Genomic DNA, 14,101 nt, shown 5'->3' on the forward strand with positions numbered 1-14,101 from the left:
TATATTCAGTAGAATGCCCTACCCACGCAGAGTTAGCTAAACAGTATTTGCGTAGTCTAGGAATATAGCTAACATCGGTGAACTAAGTTAAAACGTGGCTCCGTCTTTCTCCTGTCTTGCAAGACACAACACAGTTGAGAAGATGATATGTGGTAACTGAACAAGTTCATATAATTTCCCTTAATATATGGCATTTACACTATAGACGTTAAAAGATGTGTCCCCCCAAGTGAAAAACAGATAAATGCTTGGATTTTAAGAGCAGTTTGACAGGATACCTCATCAAAAGCTTTGAAAACAAAACCAAACCTGAACTACTGGAAGGTAAGAAGGATTGTCCTTTTATGGATACAGCTATCCAGTTTACTGGAGAGGGCAGCTAGTGTAGTTTGCTAGTAATTTTGAGTTATTTATGACAGTATAGTCAGTTGTTAGACAAACATATTGACCGGGAGTCTGTTCACACTCAACCAGCTCCTTTAACCCCTTTTCCTTCAATTTTCCCATGCTTGTTCTTCCCCAATCCGCTTTGAATCCTCCCTTTCCTGCCTTTGGTCTTTTCCTTATCCATCTCATAGTAAGTTTTGCACATGCTCACATTCTGCTTAAAACATCCCGTAAGAAGTTTTATACCATCCAGAAATTCTCTTCCCCTGCATCCCCTAAGCAGTCCTGTACCCCGGTAGGCAATAACCGCCGTGAGCTAGCGTGGGTTTCCAGGGAGGGAGTTTCCGGCTGACTCCTCCTGGTGGGTTTCCTGCCAGGGATGATGCTTTAGCCCATCTCCTTCGATGGTCTGAAGGAGCAGCCGTGTCAGGGCGCTCCTTTTTCACTGATTAGGTCAGGAGGGTTCTTCCTCTGGCGTTGCTCCTCTGATCCTCGCTGGGCCTTTGTTTACCAAGATTAGCCCTTAATCAGCTAGCTTAACAGAGACACACTATTAAAGAAGAAGAACAGAGAGCAAAACCAAAGAGTAAAACCCTCGCTGTGGTATTCTGTACATCGCATCAATGGTGAATTTGCCTTTTGTACACCCTAGTGCAGTTCAGGTCCCAAAGGATACAATAAAACCAGGACGTGTGCAAAGAAAGTTGAGTTGGGTGGTCAGACGTACGAAAGGGTTTGTGTAAAAGGAGCGTTTAATATAACAGAACTCTTCATTCTGGAAGTGGAAATGAGAGTTCTCGAAAGTAGCAAGTGGCGCCGAAAAGATTAAGTGGGCAGGGAACGAGTGTTTCTTTCTAAGACAAAAACTAGAAAATATCATATTGAGGACACTTACAGAGCAGGCAAGTAGAGATTTTTTGGAAGTTTGGAGCTTTGAAATTGCACTGGAGATCTACTGTCTACTGCAAACCTGAACTGAATTTATAGTCTGCTTGCGGAGCCTTAGTACCTGCAATTTCCAATGGCTGTGTTCCTACTGGGAAAGCTGACCCCATTTAAAAAAATAATATTATTGTTTATAAATTATTATTTTTACTCTATCAAAAATAATAATAACAAGAACCAATTGAAGCCTGAACAGAAGAGACCTCATGGAAAGGCCCAGATTAATGCTTTAGTTAACTAATGAAGTCAAATTGTGGTCTAGGCGTGGTCTTAAGTCTGGAAAGCACTAGCTTATCATTAAGGCTAGGTCTGCTTCCGCCCAGCTGAGAGGGCAGCCCAAAGAATTTTGTTAGGCAACGTGCTGCAGGCAGCAGGCTCCTTAGGATGAGCTAATGTGTAACAAGAGTTACTATATTTCTGTCCAGGTTTACTGTAAATTAGGGGGTAGATCAACTATACGCTGCTCAGTAGGGCTCATGCTTTTTGAAAGTGTTGGCTTACCATGCATGCGCTGCAGAGCTGGTTTGCCCATGTGCAGTGGTTTTCTCTGGGTTTTCTGGATGTGCAGCTGCTTGGCAAGAGCAGTGCTTCCGTGTGCTACCTGTGTTGCAAGGCATCTGGCACTTTTGGGCAAACACATGGCGATCTTTGAATACCGCCTGGGCAAAATCACTGAGTCGAAGGTGTGTACAAGGAAATCTCAGGTGTACGGTAGCCCTATGTGAAAATTGTTTCACTGTGGCTGTGCTTCCTTCCTCTCATTTGTCTCTTTCCCCCACTACGACTGCCTTCAAATTGCGTTCCAATTCAGTTGTCTGTCGTATGAACCAAGTACTGCAATGTGTGTCCCGAACAAATGTAATGCACGTGTTGGCTCTGTTTAATGAAGCGGAGGATCCACAAATGTTAGCCTGAGTGCTTGTGTTAAGCTCAACTAAAATTTATTTTGAAATATAAAAGGTGTGTATTTTAGCTTGCTTTTGGCACTCTACAAAAATGTTATTTCATTTGTTTTTTCTTGTGTAATTACACAGTGAATATTGTTACAGATTTCCTTGCAAATGCTTATTCCTATTTTGCTGCAATGTTTTTGTTTTGATGCATCCATTAATTGTAAACGAAACAGATTGCTCAGTCGTAAGCTACTGTCACATAAAGGTGTGGTTTTGTTTTACTGTCTTATGTCATCATTTGCGGATAGATGAAACTCACTCTCACTCACTCCGTACAAGCCACAGTTCACAAACTTTTCTCAGCTATGCAAACCAATGTGCATGTGAAGTGCAGATAATTTGAATGGAGAGTAACAGGACTGGTTAGTCACAGTGATCTCTGTAATAGGCTTCTGGATTTTTAGCTTATTCTTTGTTACTTATTCTCTTTAGTGCTGCTGGATCAGAATTCTGACAGGTTTAATTTTGCTGAAACTGAAGTAGTGAAGATTCTGGTGTAGTTCGGCACATAAAGAACAGTGGAAGGTTGGAACATGAAATAGTTGCATGGAATTAACTGTATTAAAAAGAATTGCATCTTCATGCAGAACAAAATGAATGGCTTTCTCTTATCCAGTGACCAAAAAGTAACAAATAATTTAACAATACTGGTGGCAAAATAATTTTGGGTTAGTTTTTTTTGGTCAGTAGAATTGTCAGGTCCCAATCACACAATTTTTATCGGCATAAACCTTGGTCTAATTTGGTTTTGCATATTCAGAACTCAGATATGTTACTAATTAAAAAATAACAGACACTAAAATGCTGAAATTTAGAACGACCTCAGCAAACAGAGACTCCCAGTCCTTTTTTTGGCCAGCGTTTCTTGGTTTACCTCAGATTTGTTTTTAGGTAGAGATTGCAATAATTTTTAAGACATCTGATTCTTTTAGTATAGTACCATGTCTTCTGCATATATAGGTATGTGAGTCTGGGGATGATGAAGGTGGTTGTGAAACTTCCCGAGTGAGGGTTTGGAGTGTGAAGGGAAGATTGTGTCCAACTGGTTTTACCCGTTTCCTGAGGACAGCATTTAATTACGCAGCTTTCGTGCTGCAATAACCTAGAGCTTCTTTTGCATAGAGTTTCCTGGGCCTTTTCAAAAGGACAAAGAACCAAAACTATATCCCTAGTTCTTTAATGCACACATGTCCCCAAAGAGCAGCTGCTGCCTGTGAATAAATAGGCACCAGTCAGCCAAAGGTCAACGATTGTCTATTAAAATTTCAAGCTAATTGTAAATCCTAATGTAGTAAACTGTCTGGGGTGCACACTTAAACAGCCTTTCTCCATAACTAATTACTTTGCTATATGTAAAGCAAACCACTTCCTCTTACAATTACTGTTTGTAGAGTTAATTAGCTTTGCTAGCATAGCTTTGCTAATCAGCTTGCCCTTGCTTAGCAATTAATGAGCCTGAGGAGTGTGGCAGCACATTTGCATTGTGTTCTCCAAATGCACTGCCAGGAGTTTAAAGGAGCTTTGCACTCTGCGTTTGAACATTCAGATGTCCATAGTGATTATTTAAAATTGACCGTTTTCAGACTTTTAAAGATCAAGCTGCTGCTTGAAGTTTGTATATCAGACATTCAGTCTTTTTAGATACTTCATCTTGTAGCAACAACTCGAGAACTGAGGGATACGGTTTTCATGTGCTTAACCACTGTCTGCTTCTCTTCCCTCTTTTTCCCCAACATCCGTCTTTTGTAAAAATCTGCAAAATCCTCCTCATGTCATTGCTAAAGGCATGCTAGCTCCGGCAGCCATGCTGTAGTTAGGAGTATGGGAGTGATCAGTGCTCTGTCAAGGTATCCTGTATCTGTTAGCCACTATTAAATTCTTTGAAAAAAACATGAGAAATTCATAGTCAATAGTTGGTGAAAAATGAAAATTGCTTTCGGACTGTTTAATCAGAACATTCACTAGTCAGTAATTGAACTAGAATATAGAAGGTGAAGGTGATCTGTGTAATTTAACTTTGGAAGTTAAAAATAATTCAGTGTTTTATGTTTGTTCCTACTAAATGGTTTGTCCAGTAATAATGAATTCTATTGATTATTATGCATTCTGTGAACACTTCTGAATTAAACAGTTTCCATTTTATGAATAATTTACTCTGTTCTCTTGTTTCTTATCATGCAAAATGATTTAATGAATTTGTAGAGAAGAGATTGTTATTCCTACGTTTACAATATCACCTACTCTTAGATTGCTTACAGCAGACCTGTACTGAAATATTTTGGATGCTTTCTTTGTGAGAGTGAAGCTGCTCCTTTTTCTTTCACTTCACAAAGCAATTTTTTCCCCTCCTACCGGTCTTCAGTTTTTAAAAGCCTAATGTTCTTTCTCCACGCTAAAGCATTTCTTGTGCTTCAGCATTGTGCAGACAGTAGTACCTTACATTTTGCTGTCTCGTACATTACCCAGCTTTTGGATTAGAGACAGATTTTGCAGTTTTGTTTGGAAATATATATCCATTTTCCCTTTTCAGAAAGGCCCAACATTTCCATTTTTGTTTTAATGGTTACCTGCATTGCATGCTTTCCCTTTGGCAAAGAAATGTTTACCTAATTTCAGACTTTTAACATACATCACAGATAAAATGAACTCCGTGCTATTTAGTTAAAGAAAAAGTCATAAAAACTGCCTATATTGAAATAATGCTGATTCGCTCACCGGTCATTTTGTGCCAAGAGCTTTTTGAGGCATAGGTTCACAATTGAACCAGATTGAAGTGGTGGTATCGTCTGATGACAATTTTGCTAGTTAACTGAGAAATTGTAATGTCTACAGAAGTGATTTAGCTCTAAAGTAACTGGTTTGTGGTTTTTTTCTTCAGTCTTACGATAATGGCCTGGCACAAGGAGCTGGACTGGAATCTCATGGTAAGAGCGTTTAAAAAAAATAAATGGGTGTAGAACATTTTAAGACTGGAATTAAGTGAGAACTGCTGTAAGAAATGCAGGGTATGTCACGTTTTCCCTTCTGTTCTGGTTTTATGGAAGTAGGATGAAGAGGAGCAAATGCAAAACATGCCTCAGAACGTGATCCATCTTCTTGCCTTAGTTCAAGTTTAGTATCAGACCAGATAGGCTCTTAAGAATACATCAACTCCATTATTCTTACCTCATAAATGTTTTTCTGAAAGCTGTTGGCTGTAGACCTCGTCTCTTGCTAACAGAGCAACCTTTCTGTGCACGTACCATTGCAGCTCTGTGGATTTATCTGCAAGAGATCTTGTGCAATGCACTTGATAATTTCCAGTTTCAGCAGCTACCAGTAAAACCGAGAAACATTTCCTCTGTTAGGTTACAGCATTCATTTGGGGCTCAAATCTTGAAGCTGCAGTTAATTTTTGCAAACAGAGGTAAACCCTGAAGGTGGGAATTCCCAAGAGACTGATTTTCCAGCAAAGTATTTTTCTCTGCAATGAAGTAGTTGGACTTTTCCTTACTGAGAAATGACTATTAACATCTGTATGATCGATACTAAATCTATCAAATGTCTGCTAGCTTTATTGTTAATACTGAACTTTTATATTATTCCATATATGTTTTTCCTGCAGGATGGGCAAAGTTGAAAAACTTAAATTATTCTCTTACATATTTAAAAATGTAGTTAACTAAGTACTCTAGAATGCTAGAGATAACAAATGTCACTGCTTCAGAATTCTTCCTGCCTTTCTTCATCAGAATGAAAAGTAACGTTAGAGTTCACGGGGTCTTCTAATGCCGGATTAGACTAACAGTGGATCTTGGGCCCCAGGTCTTGAATCAACACCTTGTTCTTTCCTGGACTGTAATTTTGCAGTTATAGGTAATAGAATGAGCTTTGAGTTTTAAAAAGTGATGGCCATGATACACAGACTACATGAGTTTCTCCTCCAATTCCAAAATTCACCTTGTGGTTTCCTTGACAACAACAACAAAAAATCCTTAGAAAGTGTAATTTGTGTGTTTGTTACAACTGTGGGAATCCCACATTTGTTTTCATAGAATTGACCGTGTCTTAATTTTGTTCTGACTTGGTTTCTGTTCATCAGACACCTACTAAAGCATCAAATAGCAGTTGTCTTTACGGTAGAGTCATTTCAGGAAGATGATTAATGGTTGTGTTCGTTGTAATGCTGCAAATAAGGAGGAGGGAGAGTTGAACACCAATTTTTTGGTGTCAGGCTTCAAGTTAAGAACCTGTTAAGGCACATGTTATCGTGGGTGTTAAAGAAGGTGTTGGCAGCTGCCAACAAGTAGTTATTGGAACAAATCTTTAGGTGTCTTAGTTACACCTTTACTTTAGGAATCTGTTGTCCAGATCCAATGTCTTCAGCTCTGAGTTTCTGTCAAAGGGAATTATTGATATCTATTTCCTGTAAGCTGTTCCCAGCCTTTGTTTCTGCAGTGGCTTTAGTGCATTGTAGGAGTCACTAAACCAACTGGAAGACAAAATTTGCTTGTTAAGATAAAAACAGTTTAGCTGCAGCAATTGATCTGTCCAGTTACATAGCAGTACTAATTGTCCTAAAAGAAGTATTGGCTCATGATACGGGAGGAAAAAAATTGGTTGGAATGAGAGCGTCCCATCAACTGAAACCAGAGGGATTTTCAGGGCACAGTTAGTAATAGGAAGAAAACTAAAAGCTATGCAGATTAGTGTAATAAACAGTCTCTAAAACCAAGCCGGGGTAGGCAGAATTTTCCTTGTGAATTTCCTTCCTTTAACTTTATGACCTCCAGTGATTTATGGGGAAAGATATATCATATTTTAACTAAAAGCTCTTCTGTATATTTTTCTTCTCTGGGGGTTGTGTCTGAGACCGCCTTTGGCATCTCTGCTTCAGTCTGAGCGCTGGCTTCCCATTAGTTCTCTTGTGTGAGTTACATATGAAGAAATGTCTTCTGTTGCATTACCATTTACTCTTTCCTGAACTGCTGTGTAATGTAAACGAGGCAGCACTGAGGTGCCCTCCAGCTTTACGGAAGTGAATTCAGGCTTCTTTGTGCAAAAAGGGGGTTCTTTGGGGTTTTTTTTTTTCCTTTGATATATGTGCTGAGCTGAAAAGCATTTTATTTGTTTGGATTTTAGACTTGAAATGAACATTTTTGTGTTCCTTTAGAAATCTATTGATTTTAATCGTTATTACCCTAGTTAAAACTCTGTTTGGGATCATGCAGGCTGCAGTGAAAATCTGGCTGTCTTAAATAACTCTTTCCTCATAGGTGGCTCTACGTTTTGTGGTATTGCATCACTGTGTTTGATGGGTAAATTGGAAGAAGTTTTTTCAGAAAAAGAACTGAACAGAATAAGAAGGTGGTGTATAATGAGACAACAGAATGGCTACCATGGGCGACCCAACAAACCTGTAGACACCTGCTATTCCTTCTGGGTGGGAGCAACTTTGAAGGTAACGTATGGAAAAGCCATAGGATAGTTACTGACTTGTTTTGGTTTCTTAGCCATCGAGGCAGGATAACCATCTTGTTTGTTCTTTGCTTGGCACAGTTACATATTTAGTGCAAATACCTGAATATGCACAGACCACTATGAATGTCTCTCATCTTGCAAAAATGCAGGATAGGGAAGTTTACCAGATTACTGGAAGTTTACCAGTGCACCATTTATATACATAAATATGCACTATATTTTTGTATAAAATAAGTATACTAAAGTTTAGTATATTACTGTAACACTTTACTTTCTTTTTAGCTCTTGAACATATTCCAATATACAAATTTTGAGAAAAACCGAAATTACATCTTGTCAACTCAAGATCGCCTTGTTGGTGGATTCGCCAAATGGCCAGATAGCCATCCAGGTAAATCTCCTTCTCAAATTATGGGTGTGTTCTAAGCTAGAAATGTATTCCAGCAGCCAAACTTCTGAGAGATGTAAGAGGTTTTTTCCCTAGTCACCTTCAAGTAATGGAAAAAAAAAAAAATCCTTAAAATATATTTTGACTGACGTTTTCATGATCTAGAGGGAAAGAAGCAGGTATAGCTTTTCCTTGTTCAGCATCAGAGCAAGTGTGCCGCTGCTCTGATGTATCACTGTGTAAGAGTATCACTGTGTGCTTGGAGCTGGACAAGCTTTTCCGTACGTGTTTAGCTGTTTTCGTTAAAGAGCATGCTGTGCAGTGGGTATTTTTGGAAAGGGTCTGAGACAAATATTTCAGAACATTTATTTCCTTAAGAAAAGAATCCTTTGAGCATATTCAGAAGTCACTGATGTAGTTAAAAATAGCCAACTCAAAATATAGATAGCTACATATTATGTTTTACAGATTGTAGTTACACATAGAAATTATACAGATTATGTCTGAAAGTTGTATTAATTATTGGTTGCATTTTGGAAGTGGATACTGTTAATTTGCAAAGATGCTAGAGTTCAAAGGAGATGTTGTAAAAATGTGAAAACAAACCTCATGCCAATAGTATTGCTCAGTAGCATTTTGTACAGAGAAGATAAACAGTCTGTAAACTCCCCAAACAAGATAAAAATGTAGTCATAATAAAGGAGGAGACTGTTCAGATTCTGCACAGAGATGTTTCAGCCTGGCATCATTTCGTTGGGAAGAAAGCTGAGCTTAGAATTTCCCTCTGGAAAAAAATAAAGCATTTATCAAAGTGGACCCACACTGATGATATGGTGCTTGTGATATGCTTTTCTCCCTACCCCCGCCCCTCTTGAAAACTGATACTTGAAAATCAGCTTAGGATTTCTGAAGACTAGCTATATTTGCTCTACGTTATGTAGACCCATCTATGTATCCCTGAGAAGAAATATTTATGTTTATCTTGATGAAATATTTACTTAGGTTAGGAAGGAAAGCAGTGTGTTTAAAACCCTAGTCAGGTGAAAAGTTCCTTGGCCTGTCCTTTAACATAGCTGTGATTGTTTGGGATAAGATTTGAGCAAGGCAGGACTACTATTTGCTTTGCTACAAAACTCTGCTTTGATTTGTAGAGCGTTCCTGCCTAAACACAGCTATTTCCTACAAAGCAAGCTTTTACTGTCTCTTAAGCTTTCTTCTGAGAGTAGCTTAAAATAGCTTATACTTTTGAACCTGTCTGGCCACAGAAATGGAACAGGAAGATTGAACTAGAGCGCTAAGGCCTTACTAGATTGTCGTTCTGTGAATGTACAGAAGTTTTGCAGGTATGCCAAATTCTTCCTAGCTCTGGCAGTTCATAGAATACGTGTCTTCACAGATTGCTTATCTGCTGGGAAAAACTTAATTTGGTGTTTCTTTTGGTGCTGTTGACTTTGTGTCATAGGTTTTTTACGAAAAAAAATCAGTTTGTACTTTTGTGATAGGTGATGTTTTTTGCAGCATTCTTTCCTCAGGCAGATGGTAACAGCAGTCTGTGTTCACGTTTTTAAGAAAAACAGTAAAAAAGTGAATGCGATTCTAATCTGAAGACTGTAAATGTAGCATCATAAACATTGTTTTTATGGATCTGTTATTTCAATGTCGTATGCACAGCTGAGCTGCCTACAAGATTAGTCTAGTATGTGAAAGCCAAGCTGTCTTCCTGAACGTTATGTCTCTCCCACAATAATAGCGCTTTACTAACATGAAGTGTCTGTGGAGCTCCACTGTTTTCAAAAGCCTGCTGGTGGTAAAATGTACGTAGTACTCTCAACTTCAGTGTATATGCAAAAATATGAAGGTAACGAGACTGGTATGGGTCATCTTGCAGATGAGTTAGTAGTTCTGTTGAGGCTGAATAATGACAGAAATGATTCATTCTCCTTGAAGTGCTTAGCTCTTGTAAAGCTGAGGACAGTGGTTTCTGGGTTTGTTGCAAAACTCGGATGTGACAGAATATGCCAGGGAAAGTTTACAAAGTAAGAATATGCTATTTTTCATAGCTACTTTCTAGAATAGATTCAGAACTTGAGCTTCTGTAGCTCCTACTTTATGCAAAAAAACCCACCTCTGTTTAAATGTGGAAGCCCAACCTGTCTTTGCTGTGAAACACTGTTTTTAGGAAGAAAAGTAGGAGAAATTGCAGAAACCAAAAAGCTACTTGTGGTAATCTAAATAGTACATAGCCTGCCAAAGTTGCAGGTAACTTTCGCAACTGATGATTCAAGGAGATGCTATTTTGTAGTCCTGACGTTCCCATGCTAACAGACGTTAGTACACTGTTGGTTCTGGAGGCCAATAGCATTATTTAAAACCTTTTCATGGTTTAAAATAGTCAGCGTTTGGACTAAGGTGCTTGTTGAGCAGGGAGCTTAGCAAATTGTTTCTTGCCTTTGAAAATCAATCTGAAAAGTCAGGAGTCTTTTAAATGCTACTAATTCTCTGAAATCATAAGCATAACAAAGTGAATCGGGAGATTATTGTTTTGTTTCTAATAGTCTCTACCATCCACATAGGGTTGTCAAGTGTGGGAAAGGCTGTCAGAAGTTTCCTAAGGAAAATCCAGTCACACTTCTGTTACCTTTTCACAGAATCACAGAATAGTTGGGGTTGGCAGGGACCTCAGGAGGTCGCCTGGTGAAACCTCCTGCTCAAGCAGGCTCAGCTGGAGCAGGTTACCCAGAACCACGTCCAGTCGGGTTTTGAGTACCTCCGAGGATGGAAACTCCGCAGCCTCTCTGGGCAGCCTGTGCCAATGTTCAGGCACCCTCACAGTAGTGTTTTCTTGCATCATCTTTTGGGCTTTTTATATCACGCATTCTTTAAATCTGACAAATCTTCTCAATATTATGGCAGTAGTCTTACTGCTGTTTTATAAAGGGGGCATGGACACAGACTCATTAGGGAAATTCCTATTCCAAAGCAGAGCAAAAAACCTACTTTTTGTTTTATTCTTCACTTACGAGTGACTGATGCACGCATTTAACAATATCAGTATGAGGCAGATAAAAAGCAACATTTGTAATTTCCAGACCTGTCGTGTTAAGCTGTTAGATCTGCCATCGTATGTTGAAGCTACTTATTACAAATATTAAAACCCCAAGTATGCTGCAGATCTGGGATTTTTTTGTTAGAACATATACCGAAGTCATTCATTTTTTTCCCTAAACCTGAACATAAATCACAGTAAGATTTAGATAAACTTGTTTTAAACTACTAAATGTACTGCTGTGTGCTCAGCAGATCATGCTACGACTCTGATGTATTTCACTTGATACCTTTAAAATAATATGCAGTATAAGAGAACTGGGAGTGTGTGTAAATTGAAAATGATGCAAAAGAAAGATTAAAAGATTTAACCTGATAAAACAAGAGAGTGAGAGGATGAAAATGAGTGTGTGCAGTTACTAAAACACTCTAAATGGAGATGTGCTCTAGCAGATGTATGCACCTCGCATTTTTGTGCATGCTTTTAAGACAGCTGCTGAGTAGTTGCAAGGTTCATACTGTCTTCTATATTTATGTGTTGCTCATGAAACAAAACATTGGAAAGTGTGTTTTTCAGCCCTGAAAAGCCTTGTGTCTTTTATATCTTGAAATAGCAGAGTACACAGGCTGCATTGGTGTGTTTGGCTAGAACTCGGCTGCGTATTAAGTTGGTGTGGATTTACACAGCTGTAGAACTTCATGGCAATTAGGTTTCTATGTGGATTTTTGTGAATATCAGTGCAGCTTTCCATAGGGGTTAATACACTGTATTTTCTGAAGTTGAGCTCTCCTTCCCTGATTAGATGCAGTTCCTACCTGTACTCGTGAGCGTCCTTTTATCTGCTAGTTAATGCTGATAAGCAAAAGCCTTCTTTCAGGGAGGATATTTGGCTAGAGACTCTAGCCAGATACCTTCTTGTAATACCATTTTAGTCAGATGCAAAATTAGTGATACCATCCAAAGGTTATCAGGCGTTCAGAATTTGTAAGGGACGCAATAAGGTCACATCCTCTTTCCATCTTTAGACACTGATTTCATGGGCGGATAACCCAATCTAGTGGCTTGCAGTTGTGCAGAGGGGCCAGGCTCATTCCTCTTCCTCCCAGCTTCCTTTAGTGCAGCTGCGTGGTCCTTCCCCTTTTTTGCACCTGCTTTAGGATATTTAGAACCCATCTGCAAACCAATTTAATTCACTAAAAAGTTGGAAAACTGTCAAACTTTTCCTGCTTGGGTTAGTTTTCTTCCATGTTTTTTGAACTGCTTTAGGTTACGGAGTGTGTTCAGCGAGCTCTAGTGCTGGTATAAGGTCGGCAGCAGGAGCAGCGTGGGATGGGGGAAGAAGAGCATCTCTTTTTGGTGGCAGTGGTCTGTTACAGCTGATCGAGTCACCTCACGAACTCGTATCCCTAGGGTTTTTCTCTCTGGAAAAAGGGAGGTTAGGGAACGTAATGATTTCTTTCATACTTCTAACCTTTCCCGTTTGGCAGCTACCAGTGCTAAGGTTGGTGTTCCAATAGTCAGCTATCCACCTGACCTTTCATCTGCAAAAAAAATTCCTTCATATTTGAAAAAACAAGTTACTTCTGTTGAAGGAAGTATATTTCCAGCTCCTCAAAGTCTTTTGCTATGTGGCCTGAGCGCTCAGATGAAGTTATGTAGTAGGCAAGAATTTTTATAAAATAAAACAAGCTCTGTCTTACAGATTGCAGACTATCGTTTCATGCTGGAAGGTTTGGGCAGAAGTTATTTTCTTGCTTCAAATCCTATGTTTAAAACATAGCACCTTTTTGTTTTCCTTGACTGTAATTGTTTAGGGGTCTTGGAATCCAGGAGCAGTTGGCTGTTACAGCCTGACAGAAACATAATTTTTATTTTTCCTTTTCTCTCTTGCTTTCAGACGCTTTACACGCCTACTTTGGGATCTGTGGCTTGTCGTTAATGGGAGAAACTGGTATTTGCAAAGTTCATCCTGCCCTGAATGTAAGCACAAGAACCTCTGAGCGCCTTCACCACCTTCATCAGATCTGGAAAACAAGGACTCTAAACAGTGTCCAGATGACACACACATCTCTACATGACTGATTTAGACTTGAATTTAGTTCTGGTAGCATAATTGTAGCCCAAGGTTAAAAGCCATGTATAACCAATGTGCTCTTTTAAGTGCTGGAGTCATACAATCAGATCTGTGTTGCTGGCATCACTTTGATAGGCAATTGCCTTCAGCCAGGTATTTTGCCTTGGGGAAAAAGGAAATATTTGGGTTGTGCAGAAGTTTGTCACCACAGACTGTAAATGGCTCTTCAAATGGCTTTACTTCTGAGAAATCCCTTGAGGCAATTAAACATCATTTTTATTTTATTTTTTTAAATTTCTGCATACAGTGTCAAAATATATAATGGGAAAGTATTTTCAAAAACTGTTTACGTAACATGCAGTATAGCACAGGACCTTGGAGTTCTTTATGACCTTGATGTTTGACACATTTTTGGGTAGAGAATCTCCCATATTAAGTCTCAGTTAAAAATTACCTTTTGTTGTCTACTTCCAGATTCCACAAACTTTGTTTAAGAAAAAATAAAATTATTTTATTCAATATACTGTACTGTTAAAGTTGTGTGGCCTTACTAAATGGATTTCCTAATTCTGCTTATTAGCCTCTATACCAGTGCAGTGGATCATTAGCCAGTGTTTTGATCAGAAATATTCTTTTCATGGTTTATTAATGAGAGTGCAGGCTATTGATGTTGAGATATTCAGCACAGTCCTGTGAAAGAGTAGCATTAGAACCTGTTTCTGAAGTCAAGCCTTTGCAGTACATTAACAATGTGCCACTGCGCTTCGATTTTTTTTGATATTTTTCCCTTTTAGTATGAAATAATTTTAAGTTTCTTAATCATTCTGTATAACGAACAGAACATTGGG

At 38.8% G+C, this 14,101-nt stretch overlaps 1 protein-coding gene across 1 annotated transcript in view; it reads left to right on the forward strand.

The window, feature by feature from the left end:
• The window catches only part of LOC138064398 (geranylgeranyl transferase type-1 subunit beta-like), a 40,375-nt gene extending 26,601 nt beyond the window's left edge, over positions 1-13,774 (forward strand). Inside the window, 5 exon segments of the mRNA XM_068926700.1 lie at positions 5,164-5,209; positions 7,541-7,725; positions 8,028-8,136; positions 13,077-13,208; positions 13,211-13,774. Coding sequence (XP_068782801.1) covers positions 5,164-5,209; positions 7,541-7,725; positions 8,028-8,136; positions 13,077-13,208; positions 13,211-13,257 — 519 coding nt within the window. The 3' untranslated portion in view covers positions 13,258-13,774.
• The last annotated feature ends 327 nt before the right edge of the window (positions 13,775-14,101 follow it).

This window comes from Struthio camelus, chromosome Z (genome assembly GCF_040807025.1).
Source record: "Struthio camelus isolate bStrCam1 chromosome Z, bStrCam1.hap1, whole genome shotgun sequence".
In the NCBI taxonomy this organism is placed as follows: Eukaryota; Metazoa; Chordata; class Aves; order Struthioniformes; family Struthionidae; genus Struthio; species Struthio camelus.